Source organism: Plectropomus leopardus, chromosome 22, assembly GCF_008729295.1.
Source record: "Plectropomus leopardus isolate mb chromosome 22, YSFRI_Pleo_2.0, whole genome shotgun sequence".
Lineage (NCBI taxonomy): Eukaryota > Metazoa > Chordata > Actinopteri > Perciformes > Serranidae > Plectropomus > Plectropomus leopardus.
Genome location: NC_056484.1, coordinates 24231345 through 24256056, shown reverse-complemented (window position 1 = coordinate 24256056; position 24712 = coordinate 24231345). Strand labels below are relative to the sequence as shown.

Genomic DNA, 24712 nt, shown 5'->3' with positions numbered 1-24712 from the left:
CAAATTTAACAACAAACTAATCAGTCCAGCACAAGGCATGATGGGAATGCAGGCATTGCAACAATAAGCTGCAATCTGGCTGGAGGGAAATCGCCAGAGAGCTGAATGTTTCTGTAAATATGGTGTGGGATGCTTGCAAGCTAGCCTGTATAACAAAGTAGAGATGGTGGGATGATCTGGTGTGAAAGCTAATATCTATGAATTACCTGTGATAGTACTGTTGTGACTATAAATAATGAGGAAGTCAGCTCTCACCCATCTTATCAGTGGCTCTGTCTCTGAGGCCAAGTTGACAGCTAAGTGGTTTGTTTACATGAAATGACAGAGTTCCATTTTAATTGATACGCGATATCTGACGCTCACATCTGGTTAGGACACAGTGCAGGTGCATCACAAGACTGACCTCAAGAATTCAACTTATGTGACCCCTACGCTTGTTAGCTGAGCAAGCCGTTACAAGGTCGGAAATGCTTGTTAAAAAATTAATCCAAAAAAACACAAACCAGGAATATGCTCCATATTCCCCACCCCCATGCAAACCTCACAGACTGTAGGTGAGATCACAGGTGACTCTGTGATGCTGTGTTTGTGTTAGCTCACTTGTAGTCCTGTTTTCCATGTGTGAAGAGGTCCTGGCTGTCTGTCTCTGTGGTGATGTCCAGGGATGCGTCCATTCCTCCGCTGCTTGTTAGTGCCCCCTGCAGACTGGCGCTGTATTGCTGTAAGCGGCGCCACAGGTCATTGTACAGTCGCAACAGCTTTGGATACTCTCCTTCAAACGCCTGCTTTAGGAAGGACGAGGCTGGGGAGACAAGAAGACACAAACACATATTGCATATAACAATTCGGAGGAAAGCAAAGAGTGAGCAAAGTCAAAAAGAAATACAGCTGCTAGCAGCAATCGCAGGTTTGAGCGCCTTCCCAGCCAAGAGAAGGAAGCAGCTCAATTGAAACTGCTTGAATCAGCAAGTAACTTTCCACTTCACTAAACTGAGCAAAGTCACTTCAACTGGTTTTATTTGGACTACAGGAGGAGGGAGACCAATCACACGCAGACTTCTTTATGTATCTCAATCCCATAACAATGTATACCAAATTTGGTGTTTATACAGTCAAAATCAAAAAGATGATTTTCCTGTTTCTCCACATACTCCAAATTAGTCACAAATCCATGACAGTTGCCTTAATTGTCCAAGAGGCTTTTTTTGTGGAGGACATTCAGGTACTGATGTGTCTCAAATCAAGTTAATCAGATTCAGTGTGAAGGGCATGACATTTTAAAGTTTTTCACTGTTTGGGCTCTCAATTATAGCACAAGGATGAGACCGACTGGGATCAAATTGGATGTGCAGCATCACAACACTGTTTCCAGGTATGGTGCTGGGTTTTTATGTCTCTAGCTCATTCAGGCTCACAGTAAACTGAGCAATGGTACATATTGCTGGGACGGCTGTGGGTAAGAAGTAGAGCAAATCGTCCACTAATCAGAAGGTCAGCATTTCAATCCCCGGCTCCTCCTGTCAACATGTGGAGGTATCCTAGAGCAAGATACTAAACCCTAAAGAGCTCCCAAAGCTGCGCCATTGGAGTGTGAGTGTGCATGAATGGTTACTGAGTATCTGGTGGCACCTTGTACGGTAGCCTCGGCCACCAGTGTGTGAATGTGTGAATGGGTATATGTGACATTTAGTGTAAAAGCGCTTTGAGTGATCAAAAGACTAGAAAAGCGCTATACAAGATCAGTTATGACACTTCAGACGTTGTTTAATACTTGCCTCCAGAGCATGTGTACCAAATTTGGTGAAATTCTGTTTTTGAGGAACACATTTGTGGTGCCACCTATAGGTTAAGCTCATTGCTTTGGTAGACCTGTTCCCCAATATATCTACCAATATTTGAGATGATTGAACAAACCAATGATGAGTTATGGCCAATTTCATGTAAGCCCTATACAAAAATGTTTTCATTGATGCCCGCCATGTTTCACAACACATCTTGCTTATTTATCACAGAAATGTGTGTCATACTCCAACAATGCTATATAAAAATGTAGTGTTGAAAAAAAAACAAAATTCAAGAAGTAGATTACATATTACTGTTTTTCATCATGGCGCACTTTTGTGGTCCAAGTTTTTTTGTAGAGCACATTCAGCTGACATGTGAGCCAAATTTAACAAAAAAAAGAAAGGCTTGTGGTGTGAAGGGCGTTGCTTTCCAAAACAGCATTTTGTGCATCACTTCCAACATGAACATGTTGCAAACTATAGTCATATTTCTTAGGGATGGGGCAAGATGGCAGCGTGCAGATGTGCAGTGGTTTGGAGCTCCCTCAACTGGTATCTCATTTTGGTGTTTTCCTTCTACTATTTTCAAAGTTTTAAATTATTTATTAATTTACTTATGTATATTGAACACCATGGGGAGTTTGCAATTTTGTTGTATGCTCATTCATATTATAAAAAAAGAAAGTTTTTCTTTAGGGAAGCATTCACACATAATTTCAAGTTATTAGGCCATGTTTGACTAATCTAGGTCATTCAGTTTACAGACATTTGAGCCGCAGCATCTGACAATAAATAACAACGTCTGCTGCTACAACAGCAACTTTTCAAATCTGTTAGCACCACGGCAAGTTAAATTGGCGGTTTGAACAGGTTAAATGCCACAGACTTGTTCAGCATAACCAGCTCATTTGAATTACAATGAAATATTACATACAAGAAATACAGCAGTTAATAAGTACAACTCTAATTCCAGATCAGGTGGGCTACTGTGAAAACATGACTAAAAGCCGACTGAAATTATTTGCAAATCCTTTTTGACCAACATTCAATTAAATGTTGTCTAAAGACAAGATATTTAATGTTTAAACTGATAAACTTTATAGTTTTTGGTAAATATATACTTATTCCAATTTGATGCCTTACAACATGTTCCAAAAAATTTGAAACACGGGCATGTTTACCGCTGTCTGTTGTCACTTTTTATGCCTCGTAGACACACATTACTCATTTGCGGATATATTAATTGTTGGTTTGAATTACCACGTGGGAGTATGATGACTATGAGACAAATACAGAAAATCAACCTTATCATCTAATCAATCAAGTAAAGAATGAAAGCAAAAGAGGGAGAAGAAAAGAGAATTGAGGACAATCATCAATCATGTCTCTATATTACTCACATATTTACCTCCTTCCTCAGTTATTAATACTTATTATTTATTACTTACTTACACACACACACACACACACACACACACACACACACACACACACACAGAGCATGGAAGAAACAACCGATTTTTCAGTGTAGGGCTGATTTTGAAGCCAAGTATGTTAGCAGGGAGCCAAATCCGCCTCTCCTGCTCTCACTTTGTTATTCCCTGAAATCACACAATGCTGAGTGAGTGAGTGTGTGTTTAAATGAGTGTGTGAGTGAGTGTGTGTGTTTAAATGAGCGAGTTAGTGCGTGTTTAAATGAGTGCGTGAGTGTGTGTGTGTGTGTGTTTTAAGGAGTGCATGAGTGTGTGTGTGTGTGTGTGCGTGTGTGTGCGTGTGTGTGTGTGTGTGTGTGTGTGTGAGCCATTTTTTTCATGTGAAAGTGAAGCATACGCTCAAATGTAACAAAGTGTTTCCTATACAAATCACATGGCAACATTGTTACATCAACATATGACTGGTGTGTGCTACACCACCCAGGAAAAAAAGGCAGGATATCAAAATCAATAACTCTGTGTGAGAGATATCAGAGTAGAATGTGATGAAAGAAAACACTTTTTTGGGAACAAAGGAAACGTGTCAAGAGTTGCAGAAAGCCAGGAATGGTGAGAGAGAAGAAACACATTACTAATCTGAGGTCAATCATCTATCACCCTTTTCAGAAACATCTGATTTGATTTTTTTATCCGAGTTTCAATCATCATGGTGTGTTGATACAGTTTATACAAGCAGTGACTTAATTTGAACAGAAGGTTGTAGCAGAGGCCAGAACAAGTTGAGTGCGACTGCTGTCGGCTCTGCGAGCTCCGTGAACAACAACAGCCCCATTGATTCCCTGCTGTGGACTGAGCTCTTGTTACAGCCTGATGATTATGACTCAACAAATGACACCTTCCACGAGTTGTTTGTGCTGCTGGTGGTGAAGCAGCTATCTGTTGTCTGTCTGAGAGAAACCTCACAGCTTTACACTCTTTGAGTCATCAGCTTTCATTAGCAGCTGTGATATTTGAACTGCTAGATGTAGTAGAGTCTAAAGCCTCGTTTTCACCAAGCAGTTTGGTTCAGTCCAGTCCAGTTCATGTCATTACAAATTATTTTTCTGTTTCCATAGTCAAAGTTGTGGATGTTTACAAAAGAGATGTCCCATTCCAGTTTTCATCACTAGCACACTGTGAAATCACACTAAGTTGAATTTCAGTTCAGAGTTGAGTCGGACTAACACGCTTAGATAATGTGGTTGGGGGTTGATTTACTCTTTCATGTATACACCTCAGTCTTTCCTGAACTGGCCTGGGTGTTCTGCACATGCTCCATTGTCCCCACACCGGGCTTTAACCCGAAAGTCAATCAGCATAAATTTGTAGAAGATGAGAAAAATAACAGAAGAAGAGGGGAAGAAAACAAAACAAGACGAAGGTACCAAGTATACCGCAGAGTATTTTTGAAATGTACAGCGCTGAAAGGTTATTCATGTTTTCAGCATTCGACGTGCAGCCTGTTTGCCACTTGCTAACTAGTTTGGTATGTGACGTAATAGGTCAATCAGAGGAAGGTCTAATAGCAACTAGCTGAAAGGGGGCGTCAGAGGAATTGGACATACTTCTGTCAATAAATGGATTCTCCTACAGTGCTCGTATACTGGAACAAGACCTGCAGTCCAATTAAATGGCCTAATGGAGCTGTAATTGTAGCTCCACTTAACAGTGCATGGAAACGTTCTGACTACAGTCTGTTGATTGGTCAATAGAGAATCGACTCTCTTGCTTCACTACAGTAGACTGTAACCACTGTTCCTATGAAAGCAAATTTACATACATCAGTCAACTCTTACTATAACATGAAAGGAAGTTTCCTGCCTTTTCAAGTTTACTAGTTAACAGTTGGCAGCTATAAATTGAGAAACATAGTTTAATTTATTGGGCTGCTCAAAGGCTACTGCTGGCAGCAAAACGCAACTTTTAAAGTAGAATGTTTTCTTGTATGTTCTCCCTTAAGGTACTGTACCGAAAGTGTCTATAGAAAGCCAGCGGGGAAAAGAAGAGAACCAGTCTTACCCTCAGTTGCTCTGTAAAACTCCTCACTGAGTGTGCTGGTTACATCATTCCAGAAGGTGTAGAGGATATCAGGCTGCCCATCCTGTTATCAGAGAGACAGAAGAGAAGTACAAAGATTGTCAGATATCTGTGGTGAGTTGATGAGTTGATAGGAACTACCTTCTGACTTTTACCACCTTTTTTTCCTGATCATTCATGTCTGTCTGATTTGTCTTTTTAACTTTCTTTAAGTTATAAGTCGAAGTTGTGGTGAGATGGTCCTATGAACAAGCATTTACATTCTTTGTCATTTGTCACACTTTGAAACATTTTTTGTTTTAATTTGAGAGCCTCTGATAACAGACTTGAGACTGTAAAGGAATTCTTTACACACAAAATAACCATCATATAATCAGTAAATCAAGCTGTGGTATCTTCAATTTTGGAAAAAAAAAAACAAAACTACCTGCATGCCTTTATAGAAAACGGCAAACAAATGTGGATTTATTGATTGATTGGGGACCATGTTTAAAACTACGTCAAAATATTCATTTACAAACACTCTCACAGTATAATCCAAGAGTCATTTACCCACTCATATGCTCAGTGCTTCTCAAACAATCATTTTCACTAAAGAAACCTTAACATTGGAGTATGGCTTTGGAGAGAGCAGAGATAAGTCGTACTTTCAGCCCAGTTTTAAATATTAACGTTTTTGTGAAGTATTGCGTATACCACTGAGATAAATGAAATTTCGATAAACTGCTTGAGTGGTGCAAGACTTTGTAATATAGATGTATAGATGTATATATAGATGTTGTAATATGTTGTAATATAGCTTTGCTGTTGTTAAATCAATCAATATGTGTTCTGTTTTCCATAAAATGTCTGAAAATATAAAGGTAAAATAAAATAAAATTAAAAAGTAATTTGCCTAAAACATACCAATAAAATATCCAAAACTATCAATGAAAGGTCAGAACAAATATTAGTAAAATGTCTGAATACAATGTCTGAAATACATTAGTAAAACATCCAAAAATTATTAATAAAATGTCTGAAAAAATATCAGTAAAATGTATGAAAAATACCTTTTTTTTCCCTTATGTAATAAAGATAACATGGCATGACTAATAGATTTACAAATGGTCACTGTGTGGGCAAAGTACAATGTACTTCTGTTTTCAGTCCTAAAACTAGTCAGCATTTCAGCACCTCTGGTTCCCTCATCTCGAGTCAATGGTCTTTTTTAATGGCTTTTGTGTTAGATGCCTAAAATAAGGTCTTTGGTAAAAACAAGATGAAAAGACTTTCAGGTTTTGTTCTACAAAAGAAAACATGTCAATAAATATCCCACTGAAAACTGTGAAGCTTTGATGTCCTAAAAAAAGGAAGTTGCTAACAAGTGGCTAATTAAGTCCACAGAACATCATCATGCTGAACACTGCTTTACAGCCTCATAGCGGTGGGAATGTGACTGTAGTGTAGTTAGTTATAGAGTAACATTAGCTTTTTACTTCTGGCGACTACATTTAGACCTCAAAAATCCTAAAAATGGATTTCATTTGTGAAAAATAACTTGCTGAACAAAACTTATATCATAAACATTTTTTTTTTTGCCACAGAGCTTATTCTCTGCGATATTAGAAAATGCAGTTGGAAAAACCTATTGAGTTTTTGACAAGACAACCAGGGCGATGCTAAAACAGGCTGCCCATGCTAAAACCAACCATGCTCAAAAAACATCATCCCTAGGCCACTCTATTTCTTAAAACTAATCTCAGCATCCAAATGCACTACAGAGACAGGCATGATGAAACTAGCAGTTCCGATGGAGATACAAGCAGAAAAAGAGAGCATTGGTGGTTATGTTTTGAACAGCCGTCTTGTAACCCAAACTGAAATGTGGTCTCAGGGTGGCAGCTGCACTCCAGAGTAACACAGCAATAATTATTTATGACTGGAATGAAGTGAAAACTCTCTGTTGTGTACTACTTACAATGTGTGATGATGTGCAAAAAAGTAATAACCCTAAAATTGAGACAAATAATCGTAAATACTGATTGCGGTCACAGTATTTAGGAATGGTACTACGAAAAAATAGAGGATTATAAGACAATTAAACAAACGCAGAGCCTGTGGAAGAACTGCTCTGTGGAACTACTAATGGACAAGACAGAGAGCAGGAAGTGCTGTGGGACAGGCCGACACACCAACACACACAGATCCTGACTGAGGAAAGTGCTTTCATTATTTAATGGGATTGGACATGTGTGTCTGTGCATTGTCCTCTAGTCCTCCATTAGTGCAGCCTGTTGCAGGTCTGCTCTCCAGCTGTCTGACCTCTCCTCTTCACATCCTCGTTTCTTCACAACAGAGAAGAACAGAAACAAAAGACACTTTTGAAGCAGGGGTTCTTCTTCTGGCTTAGTCTTGGAACTCTTAATGCTACAACATACATACATGACATTTTAATCGTGCGCTTCCAGTTTGTATTTGTTCCTTTCCTGTTTCATCATGCTGATGCTCCCACAGCCAACGCAGCTCTACAAAGTCTGTCTTCGCAGTTTGATGTAAAGGAGTTGAGCCTGACCTTAACCACATCCAACACCTTTGGAGTGAGCTAAAATGATTACTGTGAGCCACACATGATCACCAAACATCAGAGCTAGAACAGAAGAATGTATGGACCCTTAGAGAACATAAACCAGGGTTATGGAAACTTAAAGAATTAGGTAAGTTACAGACATTGTTATTTATGTATAAGGCAAAAGAAGAGTACTAGCAGAAAACTTACAAAGGTTGTTTGTTATTATGTCAGAGGATGAGGAATACAGAAGGACATTTAGTTTAAGCACCAGTTTGCCTATCAACATTAAAGCCTATCAACAATTCTTACTGAGCTCGGAAGATCAGTTTTTTCCTACTATAACCCACATACTTGGAACATGTCTCAGCAAAAATTTAAGCTGTCTTTATTGATAACACAGACAAATCTAAGGTCTAATTTTATGATCACATTGATTGTGACTGTCAGTGTTTTTAGATTTGTTTTTCTAAAAACAATGTCTTGTGTTTTTGTGTATTGGTAATTATTTTGACTGCAATGTTGCATGTGCCTCAGAGGCATTGTAAATTAAAGATCACCCCATAGAGTGTATATAAACATGGATGATACACCCCCACTTACTCCCGCTATGCACAAGTGAAGCTAAAATATCTGGGATACAGACATTGCCATCTTGTGAAGTTGATATCATTGAGAGTTGAATTCTGCGCAGGAGCGATGGAGGTTGGGGCTGGGGGAGTGGTCGCCAAAACACCCATCTGACCAATCATGAGCAGCTGCATTGAATGCAAATGAATGAATTGGCCTTCATAGCTGTCAATCATTGCAGAAAATCCCCTTTTTGTAGAACAGAATAACTCGTTAAAACCAAACTTATCATAAAAACAATCACTTGCACAAACATCAGGGTGATGAGAAGTACCTTCAGTGACAGAAACCAGCTTTGGGAAACATTTATTAGGCGTGTTTAAATTTTAATGTAGCCTATGTCCCAATTACTAACATATAGGGACGGGCTTTATGACCTATACTGCAGTCAGACACCAGGTCGTGATCCAGATTAAAAAATTACACTTTGTGGGTCATGTTGTCCATCTTTATATAGTCTATAGTTCACCCTTACTGCATTTTTTGAGGTTTTAAATAAAAGAAATGAAATTGTGTACACTATTATCACAACTGATATTCACTTTTTTATGTGGGACTGTTTAAGGAGGCTTAAATTTTTTTTTTTGCTTAACCCCTGCACAGCTACACTGCTGAGCCTCCATGTTGGACTGCAGTCTGCTTCTCCAAACTGGGGGGGTGCCGACTGTCATCTACTATATGTAACACACTGACTTTAGATAAGTACCCTATACAACCCCACTTAAAACTATCCCTTTAAGCATCATCTGAAATAGCTTTGAAGCAAAGTGTGATCACACTGAGATCTAACGACCAGCGTTAACGTGAAAATCTGATGTCAAACTGACAGGAAAGCAGAGGCTGCTCTGTCTTATCTCTTACAGCGTGTTAATAGCCTGGCAGCAGCACTCTGTACCAGCAGTGGAGATCTTCCTCCTGCTGAGAGCTGACTGATGGGAGACAACTCTGTCCATCACATCAAACTGCACAGCATCTACACAGTTTGTTTGTCTCTGCCTGAACAATGAGTGGGTGGTGACTTAATTGTGATTACATAAAGAAACCATGATTGAAGTGATGACAAAATGAGTGATCCTGGGACTTCAGAACCTGAGCACGAATCTGAGGCTCCACTGACTATATTCTAAATCATAGTGCCTTCCTCATAATGAGTTATAGCTCGGTAATAATATTTCTGAGATGTGACTGATATGTATGTTCACTTCTCTGTGGACACATGACGGTGAAGAGTGACAGTGCATTTAGACATGTCATTAGGTCTCCAAATCACACCTCCATCTCTGGGTAATTGGTGAGAGCTTTGTTTCCATAGCAACTGTCTCCCGCTTGGATTTGTACAACTGGGTTGCTGCGGAGGTAAGAGAGTGAGACACTGATGGTGGTTCTAATGATGTGTTAATGACTGCCATGATGACTATTGATAGGACTGCTACTATGAAGTGACTGTTCCCATGGCCTGCTAACCTGCAGCTTCTGACTCTTCCTCCTTTGCTTTCTTCTCACTTCAACTGTCTGCAACATTTAACTAAAGTACAAAAGCAATTTCAGAATTCTTACATATTTCAATTTACATAAATTGCCCTTCACTGCCTTTAAAGGCTAGCTCAGATTTATTTTAAGTCTATCTTAATAATATCCAGATGTGAGAGAGGTCAGGTAAGCTCACTTATTTTTGATTCCACACCCGTCACCCCAAATCTTCTGCTTTTCAAACTTGTAGTCTTCAGCCAGATCGACGCTGACTCATGAGGCATCACATGAGGACATTTACCAGACGTTGCACAACTCATTAATTTCATATGATTAAACACCTTATTATCCGTTGACCCTGACAACTTTGCCTCCTTGCATATACAACTGTGTGCAACTTCAATTCCAAAACATAAATAAAACAGAGTGTAATGATCTGCAAATCATTTCTGACCTATATGCAATTAATTACACTCAAAAGACAAGATATTTAATGTCAAACTCCTAAAATGCTTTCTGAATTCCAAATTTGATTCCTGCACCATGTTCCAAAAAAGTTGGAACAGGACCATGTTCATCACTGTGCAACATCACCTTTTCTTTTAACAACAAACAGCAAGTGTTTGGGAACTGAGGACACTAATTGTTGAAGATTTGAAAGTGAAATTCTTTCCCATTCCTGCTTAATATCTGACTTCAGTTACTCAACAGTCCGGGGTCTCTGTTGACGTATTTTGTGCTTTATAATGCTCCATACATGTGTAATGGGAGTCAGGTCTGAATGCAGCAGGTCAGTCTAGTAGCTGTACTCTTTCACTATGAAGCCAAACTGTTGGAACACGTGCAGAATATGTCTCATTGTCCTGCTGGAATAAACAGAGACATCCCTGAAAAAGATGTCATCTGGATGACAGCATATGTTACTCCAAATCCTGTATGGACCTTTCAGCATTTAAGGTGCCTCCACAGATTTGAAGTTACCCATGATGCCATGGGCACTAACACTGCCCCATACCATCACAGACGCTGGCTTTGAACTTTGAGCTGTCTCAAACAGTCTGGATGGTCCTTTTCCTCTTTAGCCCAGAGGACACGACGTCCATGATTTCCAACAACAATTTGAAATGTGGATTAGTCAGAACCACAGCACACTTTTCTACTTTGTGTCAGTCCATATCAGATCAGAACATGTTGCAGGCAGCAAATCCAACAGTGAGTATTTTTTTTACAAAAAACAGTCAAAAAGTCAATTGGTTAAATGTTTAACCAGAGGGATTGATATGTAGAACCCACAGTGCAGCACTTTTACTTGGAAAATAATTAGAAGTAAAGGCAAAGATAGATAACAAACTGTGCCAACCTAGCATCTGCCCCGTGCCCTACTTTTTCGGCTGTCAATTGTCTTTGTGGTAGTTTGTTTAAAGTGAAATTTGTTACAAATGTTGCAAAGTGGCACCACTAAAGTACAAATCTGACCTAAACTTATTGGCCTGTCTCATAAAGGGACCTTGTGTTAGAATCTGGTTCTGTCTGTTTTTGTATTTTAAAGTGCTTACATAACAAAGTGAATCAAAAGAAGACTTATTAATATATACACAGGAACCCTGGGCTCAGGTAGGATTATTCCCGACCAGCAGTGCTGGTCTTCTCATATAATTAAGTTGTCACACATAGCCTGCTGTGTGATGTGTACTCGATGTGGACTGAGAATAGACAGTGTGCATGACTGCATAGACTTTACTAAAACTTCAATTTTCTCTCATAGGCATAAAACATAGTCATCGCCTATCTTGCCAAATTTTATTTAAAACATAGGTATCAGTATCGGCCCAGAATTTAAAAATCGGACATCTCCAGTTCAACAGGATGGTGAATTTGTACTTTCTACTTACTACTTATTTTTCATTATCACATATTGTTTTTATTGTTTCTTCTTTGAGTATTTATTGATATATTTGATAATTATAACACTTGTACAACATGTTACTAGTACTGAAAGCAAATTTGCACATATTCTTATTTTTTTGTTGATAGCCTGGTTTAAGATATGAAGGTATAAAATATAATAGAATAGTATAAATACATTATGAAGCTAATCAAAAGCATGATAAGAGGTTTAATTAGAAAACATGGAGTGTCTGTAATGTGATGGGATGGCTGTGGCTCAGAGGTAGAGCAGGTTGTCCTCTAATCGCAACGTTAGTGGCTCGATCCCCTCATCCCTCACACCAAGAAACATGTTGAAATATCCTTGAGCAAGATACTGAATCCCATATTGCTCCCACGTGAGTGTGTGTGAATGATTACTGATTGGCACCTTGTACAGTAGCCTCAGCCACCAGTGTGTGAATGGATGAAAGTGACATGTAACAAAAAAGCGTTTTGAGTAGTAGTAAGACTAGTAAAGTGCTGAAAGAAGGTTGTCACATGTGCAGTACTACTGCGGTACTCCTGGCCACAGAGAGATTCGCATGATCAACATGGTCATCTCTCCATGTCGAGAGGAACTAAACAGAACATGGCTGTTGCATCACGGGAACACAAGCTGAAACACTGCTACAACACTCCTTTGGACACTGGCAATATGTCATCATACACTAAACAGACTGTCTCTCTGTCTCTGTCTCTGTCTCTGTCTCTCTCTCTCTCTCTTTTACACACACACACACACACACACACACACACACACCCATCTTTAATGGGACACTGTCCCCCTGAGAACAAGACTTTCTGGGGCGGATGAGGGTTAGCAGAGCTCACATGTGCTCCCTCTCTCATGTTCCTCACAGGACAACACATGTATAAAGTACTCATGTCTCTTCTACCTTTCTCTTTCCATTTTACTTAGAATAACAGTCCAACACATTAAAAAACAGTAGAATTTCCTTTTCTTTAAAAAAGAAAAAAAAAACTGAACAAAGAAAAAAAAGCACAAACACCTACAAAAACATAAAGGGCATCTGTCACCAGATATTCTAGCAATAACAGATCACATCAAAAAATTATATCACTAAACAATTAAAGGCTGAACAACGTAATTCCAGTGTAAATGCACCATCACTGTTTCTGTTTCTGTGACCCTTTCACTGCCTTCACAGACTCAATATGCAATGTTAACACCTCAGGACCAGAAATAGCAGCTGGGTGGAAGGACTGGCTGCATGTCAGATTAGCTAGTGCATTTCCATAAAGGCATTTACTGCTCTGTGTAATTTGGGTGCACTGTTGTATGAGTGTGTGTGCTTAACTGAGCTCCCCCTTTAAAGTCCAGGATTCAAATCATCAGTCAGAGACCCCTTAGTCACCTAACATTGTGTCAAGTTGCTATTTTTGTTGCTAGTCAGTATGCTGTGCAGTTGGCTTCTGGGGACATTTTGTATTTTGGTCTCCAGATTTTTCTGCTGAGTGATCACTCTTGGCTTTCATGCTACTCTTTACTATACTACTACTTACTATACAGAGGAGATACTTGGCACAGAGGGAGACAGAGGCCACATTTATATGGAAACGATTTCAGGAGAAAACGGCAACCTTTAGTAACGTTTTGGCGGTTCATTTACACGACAACGCTGTTTTGTGTGCCTGAAAGTGGAAAGATTTGAAAATGGGGTACAGAGTGCAAACTCTTGAGAACACCACCTTTTTTGTTGTCATGAAAACTGGCAATATGGTGTTTCCTCTGACAAAGGGGACCTTTTGCACGTGCACATTACAGTCTCAGTCAATAGCCAAGCACAAGTAGGTGGACAACAACAACAATAGTGGACTCCCGAGTGCTGTTTGTGCTGCTCATCCTCATTAATTTAACAGTGCTACTCCAGCAAAGTGAAGATTTACTACACCATCACTTTGATGCATTACTTACATGCACCAACTACTAAATACACCTTTATGCCAACAAAGATACAAATACGTACATACACATACAAACGCTGTGTGCAATAGCCGTCTTTGTATGTTTACATCTCACCACTCATTAGAAGAAAGTGTATGTGCGCATGCGCGTTTTGTTTCATCACAAAATCACACTGCCAACTACTGGCCTGGCATGTATACTGCAGCGTTTTTAGTCATTTTTGCGGCTCTGTGTGCACAACATTTGTTGTGCAAAAGACCACAAAAATGTTGTCTAAACGCTGAACTCTATAAAACGTTATGACTCATAGTGAAGAAATACTTTAAGTGGTTGGAGGACTAGAAAGGTGCCATGCAAGTCTATTTACTCCCATTAACCCTTTGTCACCTAAGCAAAGTGCTTTCATTTCTTTTTAAAAAACATCGGAATGAAATGAGCAACTTCACAGGACATCGTCCAAAAATGAGCAAGATTAGTAAATTAGAAGTCATTTACAAGACAATTAACTGAAAATAAGCAAAAAACATAAGAAGTGAAAAACAAAAACAAAAATGAAAATGGCCTGAAGGAAAAAAAATGATAAAAGTGTAAAAAAATAATAATAGGCAGGTAAAAAAAAGTCTTGTAACATTATTCCAAATCTATAATTATTTCATTAGAAATACAGTTTTCTGGATTTTTTCCCCTAGTTTTTTGTTAATTTTCTAATAATCTTCCCCCTTTTTTAATAATTTGCTGGGGGTGTACCCGCACTAAAATGAAAAAAATCAAAGCACAAGTTATTTGCTACATTACATTCCATGATTGAAAAGGGGCAGGGAGAAGAAAATCTTTAGTAACCAACCTCTTTCTCAAAAATAAATCAACAAATTATTAGGGTTTTCTCCTGACCAGAATTAAGATGTCTTTAGCTTTTATTTATTGACATCATTTTGATTATTGAATCTATTTCAGATTTGCGAAATATTCTCCTGTTTGGCAAATAACGTCATGTTCTCATAATACATATTTGTTTAAACCACAATTAAATGTCTGTTTTCTTCAACTTTCACAGACTCAGACTTTAAACTTGAAGGAAATTACTATTTGACTTTTATTATGATAATTCTTGATATCAGCTGATATGAACATTTCTGTTGCGATAGCATGTTTAGCCACCTTGCCAAGTCTTGTGTGAGTGTGTGTGTGTGTGTGTGTGTGTGTGTACCTGGATCTCCATGCCCTGCTCCAGCAGTCGCTTGGCCTGGTTCTCCACCTCCAGTCTGGCTCTGCTGATCAGCAGCAGGTCGTCCTCAATGACCTCAATGCCGCTCAGATCCACACCTTGTGACAGGTAGTCTAAAGGATGTGCAAGCAAGCACATGCATGCACACACACACACACACACACACACAAACCCCAAATTGATAAATTTTCCATCTTTCCAAGCGTGAGGTCGAAGGCATGTTTCTTTCCATATTTACATTTGACATATTGCTCGATATGAGGAAAACTTGCATGGCCTACGAGTTTCACTGCATTCGCACTATAAAGCTTTATCTGTAGAATGGTACTGAATATGGTTAGTATTATTTAGGCCTGTACATATGTTATTTCTCATCTCCTCATAACTTAGGATTGCTGATATGAGATTTCATGCTGACTTGCTCATAGTTACACTTCTTGCAACAACATCTGTATTGATTAATCACATCAAAAACACAAGGCAGTGCCAGCTCCTTTATGACATCAGAATCCATTCAATATTCAAACCATCATTCACAATATTTAAGTGTCATTCCATATATTCAGGATTTATTCCATACATTCAAATTTTAACACCACATATATTAAAACTTTAATTTTATACATTCAGGTTTTACTCAATATTTTCAAACTTTCACTCCTAATGTGAGGTTCATTCCATATTGTAAAATTTGAATTACCGTATATATCTTCAAACTTTTAGCCAATATGTTTCATTCCTTATGTTAAAGGTTTCATTATATATTTTCAAAGTTTTATTCCATATATTCAAACTTTCATTCTAAATATTCTAATTTTATTCCATATATTCACAGTTGCATCGTCATCTTAATCGTCAGACAAAAATAATGTTCAAAATTCAAGACAATAACAAAGACAATGGCTGTTGTTTTGTTGTCACTTTCACAACAGCCCAGTGAGTCTGAAACGTCAACACATCTTCTTTGTAATCAAATTATCATATTATTTTATTTAATTTGCATCCTGTTGATTAAATGTTGACAGCTGGACGTGTCAGCTTGACAGATTTGTCAGCAACACTTGTTTCAAAGAAGCACATAGCACTTCTGACTGCGTGTTAAAACATTTCCATTCTGCTGTTTCCCCTGCATTGTTTGTCCACCCACCTGCTTTGGAAAGCCTGATTGTGCATTGCAGGAAGAAATATTGACTTGCCTTGCAACTGAATCCTGTTTTTGGTCTGATATGAAATTAAATTGATGTAACCCTGTCAATATATGTGATTTTATCCAACAAATCATGAGTGCTCTGAACAAAAACTTGGCCTCCACCATAGGTAGTCTCACAGCAGTGACAATCAAACTGCTGTCAGGATTTCTGCTGCTTCTGTTCACTCTCAGATGTTTCTGCTACACCTTCAGTTAACACTACCATTCACAGCCATTTACAAACAGGCCAAACAGCAGTGCAAGCTTAGGTAAGCAGTGTGTGAAGCTCTAAGTGCTTTAAAAATGTAGTGGATAATACTTTTTTTTCAGGATCAGGCAAACAAAGTGTGTTGGGAGTTTTGAGGCAGAGCCTTTGCAGCCCTGAACTGTGTGGGAAGATCAGGATCAAGAAGAATCACTCAGCCAGGCAGGAAGAGAGAAAGAGGCAGGCAGAAAGATGAGCGGGCTGGGATAAGGAAAGACAGCTACGATGTGATGGAGGAAGACAGACAGCAGACAACTGACGTGTGTGTGACTAAACCAAGGCCTGCTGGTGCAAACTACAGGGACCCATTGGAGGAAGAGCTGAAGATTTCATCAACATAACCTAAATTTTTCTCAGCTGATTTCTGTTAAACTGGTTGTTCTACCTAAATATAATAGTTTTTTTCTAAATCAGACTTACAATAACCTGTATAGCTGTGCCATTCTAACTCAGTTTTTCTATTAATGGTTTTCAAGGATGTAGTCGAGAGCTAACAACTAAAAACTCTGAGAAAGTTAACTGGCTTTCCACAGTGAACAGAAACACCAGACCAATTTAAATCACTGCACAAATCAGAAGCTGTTGGCAGCAACTCAGAGGCCTGGAACCAGGCTAGTTTTCTCCCCTCCTAGCTTTCTCAATAGCTGTGAGGGGAGTTATAATGCATCATTGTTCTGTTTGTAACGTACGATCGCAGAAAGGGGGGCAGAGTGGTCTCGCCCTGGGACAGGATGCAGTAACAGCGCCAAAGTGAGGTCTGTGACGTGATCTTGTGCTGCCTTCATGTGCCCTTTGGAAATATTGTATTTACGAGTTATGAGCACATGAACGGCCCTCCAAAGTCGAAATTTCGATGATACCAGAGTTGCTGAGTTTGGCAGCAGAAATGGTGCAAAGTATTATTTAGTATCAGTATCAGTAACAGTATCAACAGTTGACAATAAAAAATATATATTTGGTTATTTTGCTCCTATTCACTTTCATTTACTTTTAGTAGTTAGCAGTTACATTTTAGTATCTGCTACTATTAGCTGTAGCAAGCAAGCAAACTTTAAACTTTAAAGCAGCAAGGACAGTATACTAACATTAATAACTAACTATCATGAAGACTTGATCTCACACAGCATGCTGAGGTTGTTGTTCAAAGTGGCGCCCATCATGCCTCCTTTGATCGCTGCAGGGTATAACTACACACTGGAACAGGAGGATGTCGCCGTTGTTCGGTTCTGTGTAAACATGCAGGGTGGAATAAGGGGTAGACTTCGCTACTATATAGACTTCAGTGCCCTAGAGCACCAACTCTGTGTAAAAGCGGCTGGTAATAGATATATCTATATTTTTACTGAGAGATCGAAAAGTTTCAGTTTCACCAACTGTGCCACCAACTCTGACAACAAATTTATTCATTTATGCCTCAATGCCAGCAGTGGCTGACACCCGAAGCCTTATGTTTTCAGGTTGTCCTTCCGTCTGTCTGTCCCATTCTCAATATCTCACACATGCCTTGAAGGTATTTCTTCAAATTTGGCACAAATGCCTACTTAGACTCAAGGATAAACTGATTAGATTTTGGGGGTCAAGGTCAAACGTCAAGGTCACTGTGACATCTGTCTCATTCTAGTGAATGTGAAAGCTCAAGAATCCTGAGAGCATTTTTTCAAATTTGGCACATACGTACCCTCAGACTCAAGGATGACCATATTTTGGTGGTCAAAGGTCAAAAGTCAAGGAAACTGTGACCTTGCATCCGTCTCATTTTTGTGAATGTGAAATCTGACCTAATGAGAATTCTTGTAAATTGGGCATGAATGTCTGCTTTGGGTCAAGGATGAACAGATTAGACTTTGGTGGTCAATAGTCACTGTGATCTTGCGTCCGACTTATTTCAAAAATGTGATATCTCAAGAATGCCTTGAGAGAATTCCCTAAAATTTGACACAGTTGTCCACATGGACTCACTTGGACTGATTAGAATTTGGCGATAAATAGACTGCATAGTGATTTTGTTGTCTTTTTTGACCACTCAAAGTGCTTCCACACTACATGTCACATTCACCCATTCACACACACATTCACACACTGGTGGCCGAGACTACTGTTCGATGACACGGCATCGAGAGCAATTTGGGGTTCAGGATCTTGCCCAAGGATACTTTGACTAGAGGAGCTGGGGACTGAACCACTGACCTCCCGATTTGAGGACAACCCGCTCGACCTCTGAGCCACAGCTACCCCAAGTTCAAAGGTCAAGGCCACTGTGACCTTACAAAACATACTTTTAGCCAAATTCAGCAATCCATACACTTCTTATGACAACATTTCACACAAATGTTTTATTGGACACAATGATGAAGTGATAACATAATAATTTTTCTTTACAGATAACAAAGCATGACTAATTTATATTTTGTGAGCAAAGTAGTCCTTTTAGTATATTTTTCTATAGATTACCTTCACACCAACAGTAACTTCTGATCAAGAATAGCAAAATGTAACAAAGGTGGGATAGGATTTTATGAATAAAAATGTATTTGGTCTGTGTTTGTTTTCCTTAAATTCTCTGCCATCATCCCAACTGTTCGTTTGATTACTTACTTTTTAGATAAGCATCTTTGTGACAGCCAATGTGACAAATCAGGAAGACAAAAGGTAAATGGAAATCAGCCTCTCATAATGAGAGGTGCGGGGACTGATATTAAAGCATTTCACATGTGTTATTTGTCTAGAGCTGAAGATTGTTTGCTCTTCTTCCCAGAGAGAGAGTGAGACGGCGAGATGGAGAGAATTATCAGGCAGGTGGCTGGCTGAGGCACAGAGAAGGAGGGAATTGGACAGGAGCCACATTTAATTCAAAAGCAATCCACTCCAAGCCTCAACTCGAGTACACAGCCTGCCAGAGAGCACGATCAAACAGCTGAGCCCCGCTGCTCTTTGCTTGTTTAGATATGTGCGTTTGTTGGAGAGAAAGGGGAAAAAAGCGTGGTCTTTTCTGACTTGTGTTATAATATGCTCAGAAGCCTACACGCACGCACGCACGCACGCACGCACGCACGCACGCACGCACGCACACACACACACACACACACACACACACACACACACACACACACACACACACAGCACAGCACAGGCACAGGTCATTGGATATTACGTGTTAGTTCCCACAGGATGAGCTGTACTGAAGCACAGACGCGCTTGCTCTGTGCTGGGGGAATTTCACTCAGCTTATTCTCCAGAGGACATTATCAATAATCAAAGTAACCCGTACGTAAAAATATCTTTTACAACACTGGAATGTATTACAGCATTGCAGCTCATGAAATGAGGTGCATGGCAGAGTGTAACTCCCTTTACCATCACCTTGGTGATGGAGGTAATGGGCAGAGTGGGTAGGGGTGGGAGCACACAGCAGGGGGGGATCTGCTTCCTGCTTCACAGAGCATATTTAACAGTCAGGAAATAATTATCACAAATAAAGACAGCTGAGGTGTAGGTGAGAGGTGGATCTGAGGGGGATTTTATGAAGGAGGCTACCCCAAGCACTAGGGCCGGGCCATATGACCTCAAATCAATATCATCATTGATTGAACATTTGACCTCGATAAGATTTTTGAATAATTATTTTGCTTTTTGGTTTTTTTTTGGCTTTATAGTTCACTGACAGCTTCATGTGACCATGGTGTGTTGCACTGTAATAACTATATGTTGTCTCTATCTCTATAGTTAGAGAATGGGTGAAAGTAAGGTCATGCGCCTGAGGCCCTGCGCCCCCAAATCACTACATCTGCCCCTAATAATAATATTGAGAGATCAGTGCAAGCGGCTAGATGACACACGGAGACACATGACATTATCTTTTTGACAGAAAGCCCTGAAGGTTAACTTATCCCATGTGCTGTTTGATGTCTGTTAGCAGAGTCCATTTAAACTAAACTTTACAGCACTTAACCGCTTACAATCATTTGTGATTATTTCTGTATTGTTTTTTATCTTTTATGGCCAAAAGCAATGAAGAAAGAGGTGACAGGTTGTTTGTTTTTATCCCTTCTTCTGCTTCTTCTTTTGTTTTGCCCCACTTTCTTCTACTGATTTATGCAATTTGACCTCCAGGCATGGGTCTATGGATCATGCGCAGAATGCCTAGGCCAGCTGAGGTGTGTAAATGATGGAGTAGCTCATTCCCTGACCACACTATCTCGGTGTGTTAGTTCAACCTTAAGAAATTCGACTTTCAAAATTTCAGTCAAAGTAACATGTTTATATGTATATTCAAATTCCAGTTTCAGTCAGACTAATATAATATTTAGACTTTTGTAAACGTACTGACTGAAAAACTGTAACTGCCTTTTTTTTCTCTTGGTTTCCAAGCTGTCTTAATTTCTTCCTATCATTGATTCATTTGTCTGCAACTGTCTATTTTTCCCTCTCTGCAATCCTACTGTCATTTATCTCTGTCTCTTTCTCAAGACTTGTATTTTAGGGAAAACAACTTCTACTCTGAGTTACGCATGTCAGTAAAAGAGCTGAACTGGACACCATCATCTCTGCTTACACTCCTTGAATGAACACACGTAGCGTGAGAGATGCAGAGCCGAGAGACAATGACCAGATCCGGGGATGGACGGGGGGGTGGGTGTCAGTGTTGGTGTATTCTCAGTGCAGAGGTGTATCCCGGAAGAGAGCCGACAGGCTCTGATTTGAATTCTGATCCATCAGACTGCGTTTGCTTTGGGTGCTGCTGCTGTTGTTGCCATGCCAATGCCTAGTAGCCCTAATTAGTCCCCTCACTTGCTACCTTCCAGATACGCTCGCCAGGCAATAAGGGCAACACGGCTACTGCTCCAGTGGTAGCCAGATTGGGGCAATTAAGCATGTTCCATCCGGCGGGTTCTATGCAAACACAAACAGCGGAGGAGTGGCCAAAGTCCTGAGAGGACAGATGCTGCCATTAGTATTGTCATGGCCACAGTTTGCTACCTGGGCTGTTAATGAGGGCAAAATAAATAAATAAATAAAGACAAAAAGAAAAATGAACAAAGACAAAAAAAAAAGATCTGTTTTGTCCCTGCACACCGGAGAGTTATCACTGCTCACTACATGCAAAAAAGGTAACAAAGGATAGGAAGAAATGAGCAAGAGGCAATATGACAAGTGTTACATTGCTTTTGTGAGTCCAATTAGTCAAGCACAGAGGTGTAAAGGGGAATAAAGAGAAGGAGAAGACTGTTTCAAATAGTGGGAAGGTGGGGGGGAGTAGGAAGGGCTACTGGAGAGAGATACAGAGTGAGGAAACAGAGAGACAGAAAAAGAAGCACAGCAGAGAGGAGAGAGGCGGAGGCAGAGCAGCAGTATCTCTCCTCTCTCTCCACGCTCTGTATGATTTCTACCAGTCAAATTTCCATCCTGAAGGGACTAACTAACAAGCATCCGCCACTGATCGACTACTACACTGAGGGTTATCATCTGTGGGCTCTGCGTTACCTTTGGAGGATATAGATTACAAAACCTTACAGGGAAGGATAACAGCGACAGAGCCGAGGATTGCTGAGGAATGGTCTCTGGACAAAGGTAAACACACAGCACGATCATTTACTAACGCTGTCATTGGTGTGCAGTTAGCTAGGCAATGTGAACATGTTGCACGAAAGCACTTTAAATCACCACACTCATCCTGCTGATGCTGCTGAGCCTGTGAGTCATGATTTTCAAGCAGTCACTATTTTGAGTGGAGAATAATTACACTAAATGATGGGCTATCACACAGTGAGAAATACGGGGCTTCACAAGCGCAGCCGAGTTCACTGCCTCCCAACAAGAACTGCTCTCCTGGTGTTGGAAAAGCTCGTACATCACAAAACAGAGCCAGAATGTGTCCTCAGGCTGAGGTCACCCACAGGACTAATGGTTGATGGAATGTAAAACACTGATAATAGCTGAACATTAAGAAGCTATTTTGCAAATTCTATGCAGCTACAAACTACGACCTGCAACAGAGCTGAAGGTGATGAGCAGGTTTCAGAACTAGAAGCGGCTGAGATGAATTAACGACACTGAAAGCTGAGAGCACACCGTCAGATCTGACAAGCTGATGATTAAGGAAACTGACTGCCTTGAAAACATATATAAATCAAACTATTAATCATAAATTAGATCTAAATGTCAAGTTCACTTATTATTGTGTTTTTTGTGCATTTATGTAATTTTGTAAAGTTGTTGCAATTTAAAAAATACAAATTAAAGTACTTTGTTATTCCTAAGTGTTAAAAACTTATGTAAATTATGTAAATCAAGTTCATTTGTCTCAAATTAATCAAGACAAAGAATATATATAATGATGAGGTTAAGAGATCTGCGAGCTCTGTTTTGTTATCATGTTTAAAAATATACAAACAAGCCTGATAGTTCGTAACCAGCATAAGGCAAAGCAGACTTGGTTTACTGAAGTTGCTAAAATTTATAAAAATTAAGTTGATTTCACTTGTCATTTTTAAGTCACAAAAACTTTCTTTCAGTAACTACAACTAAATTTAAAGTTAACAATGAACATTAAACATAACTCTGACATATAGGTATATTTACTTACATTTTTTCAAGGCAATTAGTTTCCTAGATTTTTTAAAAATAAAATCACGTTATCAAATGTTAATATTTTGGTCTAAAAAGGTAAAACAATATTGGAAAAATGCCTATTACATGTTTTCAAAATGCAAGATGACATTTTTAAAAAATTCAGCAGTCCAAAACCCAAAAATATTTCATTTTACAATCAGAGCAACAGAGAAGTGAGGAATAAATCATCATATTTAAGAGAAATGAATCACAATTGCTTGGTCATTTTGTTGAAGAAATGACAAATGATTAACCACTCATTAAAATTGCAGGGGATGCATGTATGTTGACCAACTAATGGTTAAATCAACTTGTTCTTTCCCTGGCTGTTCTGCTGCCTCGTGCAGACCTGGGTGTCACTTTAGAGATATACTTTATGTAGCCTGAGGCCGCTCTGGAACCTGGGTGGGTGGCCAGATATTGGCAGGCATGTTGACAGCGGTGGGTGATTGGCTGATAGGAAGGTAGGAAGGAAGTTTTGCATGGTTCAAGTTAGGGTAAGCCCACATCTTTACACAGGTCCCACACTTGAAATGCGGGCATTACATCTCTTTTTTTGAAGCCTGTTCTTTATTTGAATCAGCTGCTGAGAACCTGTTCTGAAGAACAAAGCGTGGTTGAATTGAAAATATTCCACCATGTTTGTGGATGAAGTAACAATATATGTAGTATTAGTTACAAATGTGTATGTATCCTATGACAAAGTAAGATGTGTTGATTTACATCTTGAATGGCAAACCTATGAATAAAATAGAAAATATTTTGATTTTTTATGCTAATGATGAATGGTTACAATGATTAAGACAAGATATTCTGCATTCTGTCTCATTTCAGCATATATGTATATTTTAACTGAAGCTATTTTTTTTAAGTTTGATGGAAGGTTTTCACTTGGCAAAAATAAACGCAGACTCTTTTTCCATGACAGGAAACAAGTAATGTCAGATATAATGGACAACAACAACAAAAATGTAGATCTAAAAAATAACCCATGCAAAACGTCACGATTTATATTGGATTATCATGGCTATACCATGTGCCATGTGTTAGGTAATGTTTTTAAAACAAAGGAGCTTCAGGACTCTTTAAATGGAAACTTTGTTCCGGAAGTATCTTTATCAACCTTGTAGTGGATGTTAGTAGGGTCAGGCGATATGGCTAAATACAAAAAACACACAAAAATGTTTCCTCTCATGATATTGATATTTATAATGATTAAAAGTCAAATAATTATTTCTTTTTCATTTAAAGGCTGATTTTAGCTCCTGTGTGAAAGATGAAGTTGAGTCAAGTCAATTTAATTTATAGAGCCCATTATCACAAAACATGGTTTGCCTCAGTGGGCTGTACAGTTTACAACATCCCTCTGCCCTTAGACCCTCACATCACCCAAGGAAAAACTCCCGAAAAAGAACCCCTGTAACGGGGGAAAAAAGGAAGAAACCTCAGGAAGAGCAGTAGAGGATGATGAAGGAACCCTCTTCCAGGACAGACAGACGTGCAATAGATGTTGTAAATAACAAATGAAATACAGTCATGGCAAAAAGGAAAGAGAAAGAGAGAAGGGAGGAGAGGGGGAGAGAGGTTGAGAGAGGTTGAGAGAGGCACAGCAATAGTAGAAACAGAT

The 24712-nt window shown here is 39.2% G+C and overlaps 1 protein-coding gene across 1 annotated transcript in view; it reads right to left on the bottom strand.

The window, feature by feature from the left end:
- The window catches only part of LOC121961721 (conserved oligomeric Golgi complex subunit 5-like), a 61530-nt gene that overhangs the window by 10695 nt on the left and 26123 nt on the right, over positions 1-24712 (bottom strand). Inside the window, 3 exon segments of the mRNA XM_042511781.1 lie at positions 601-802; positions 5276-5357; positions 15005-15135. Of these exon segments, the coding sequence (XP_042367715.1) occupies positions 601-802; positions 5276-5357; positions 15005-15135 (415 nt within the window).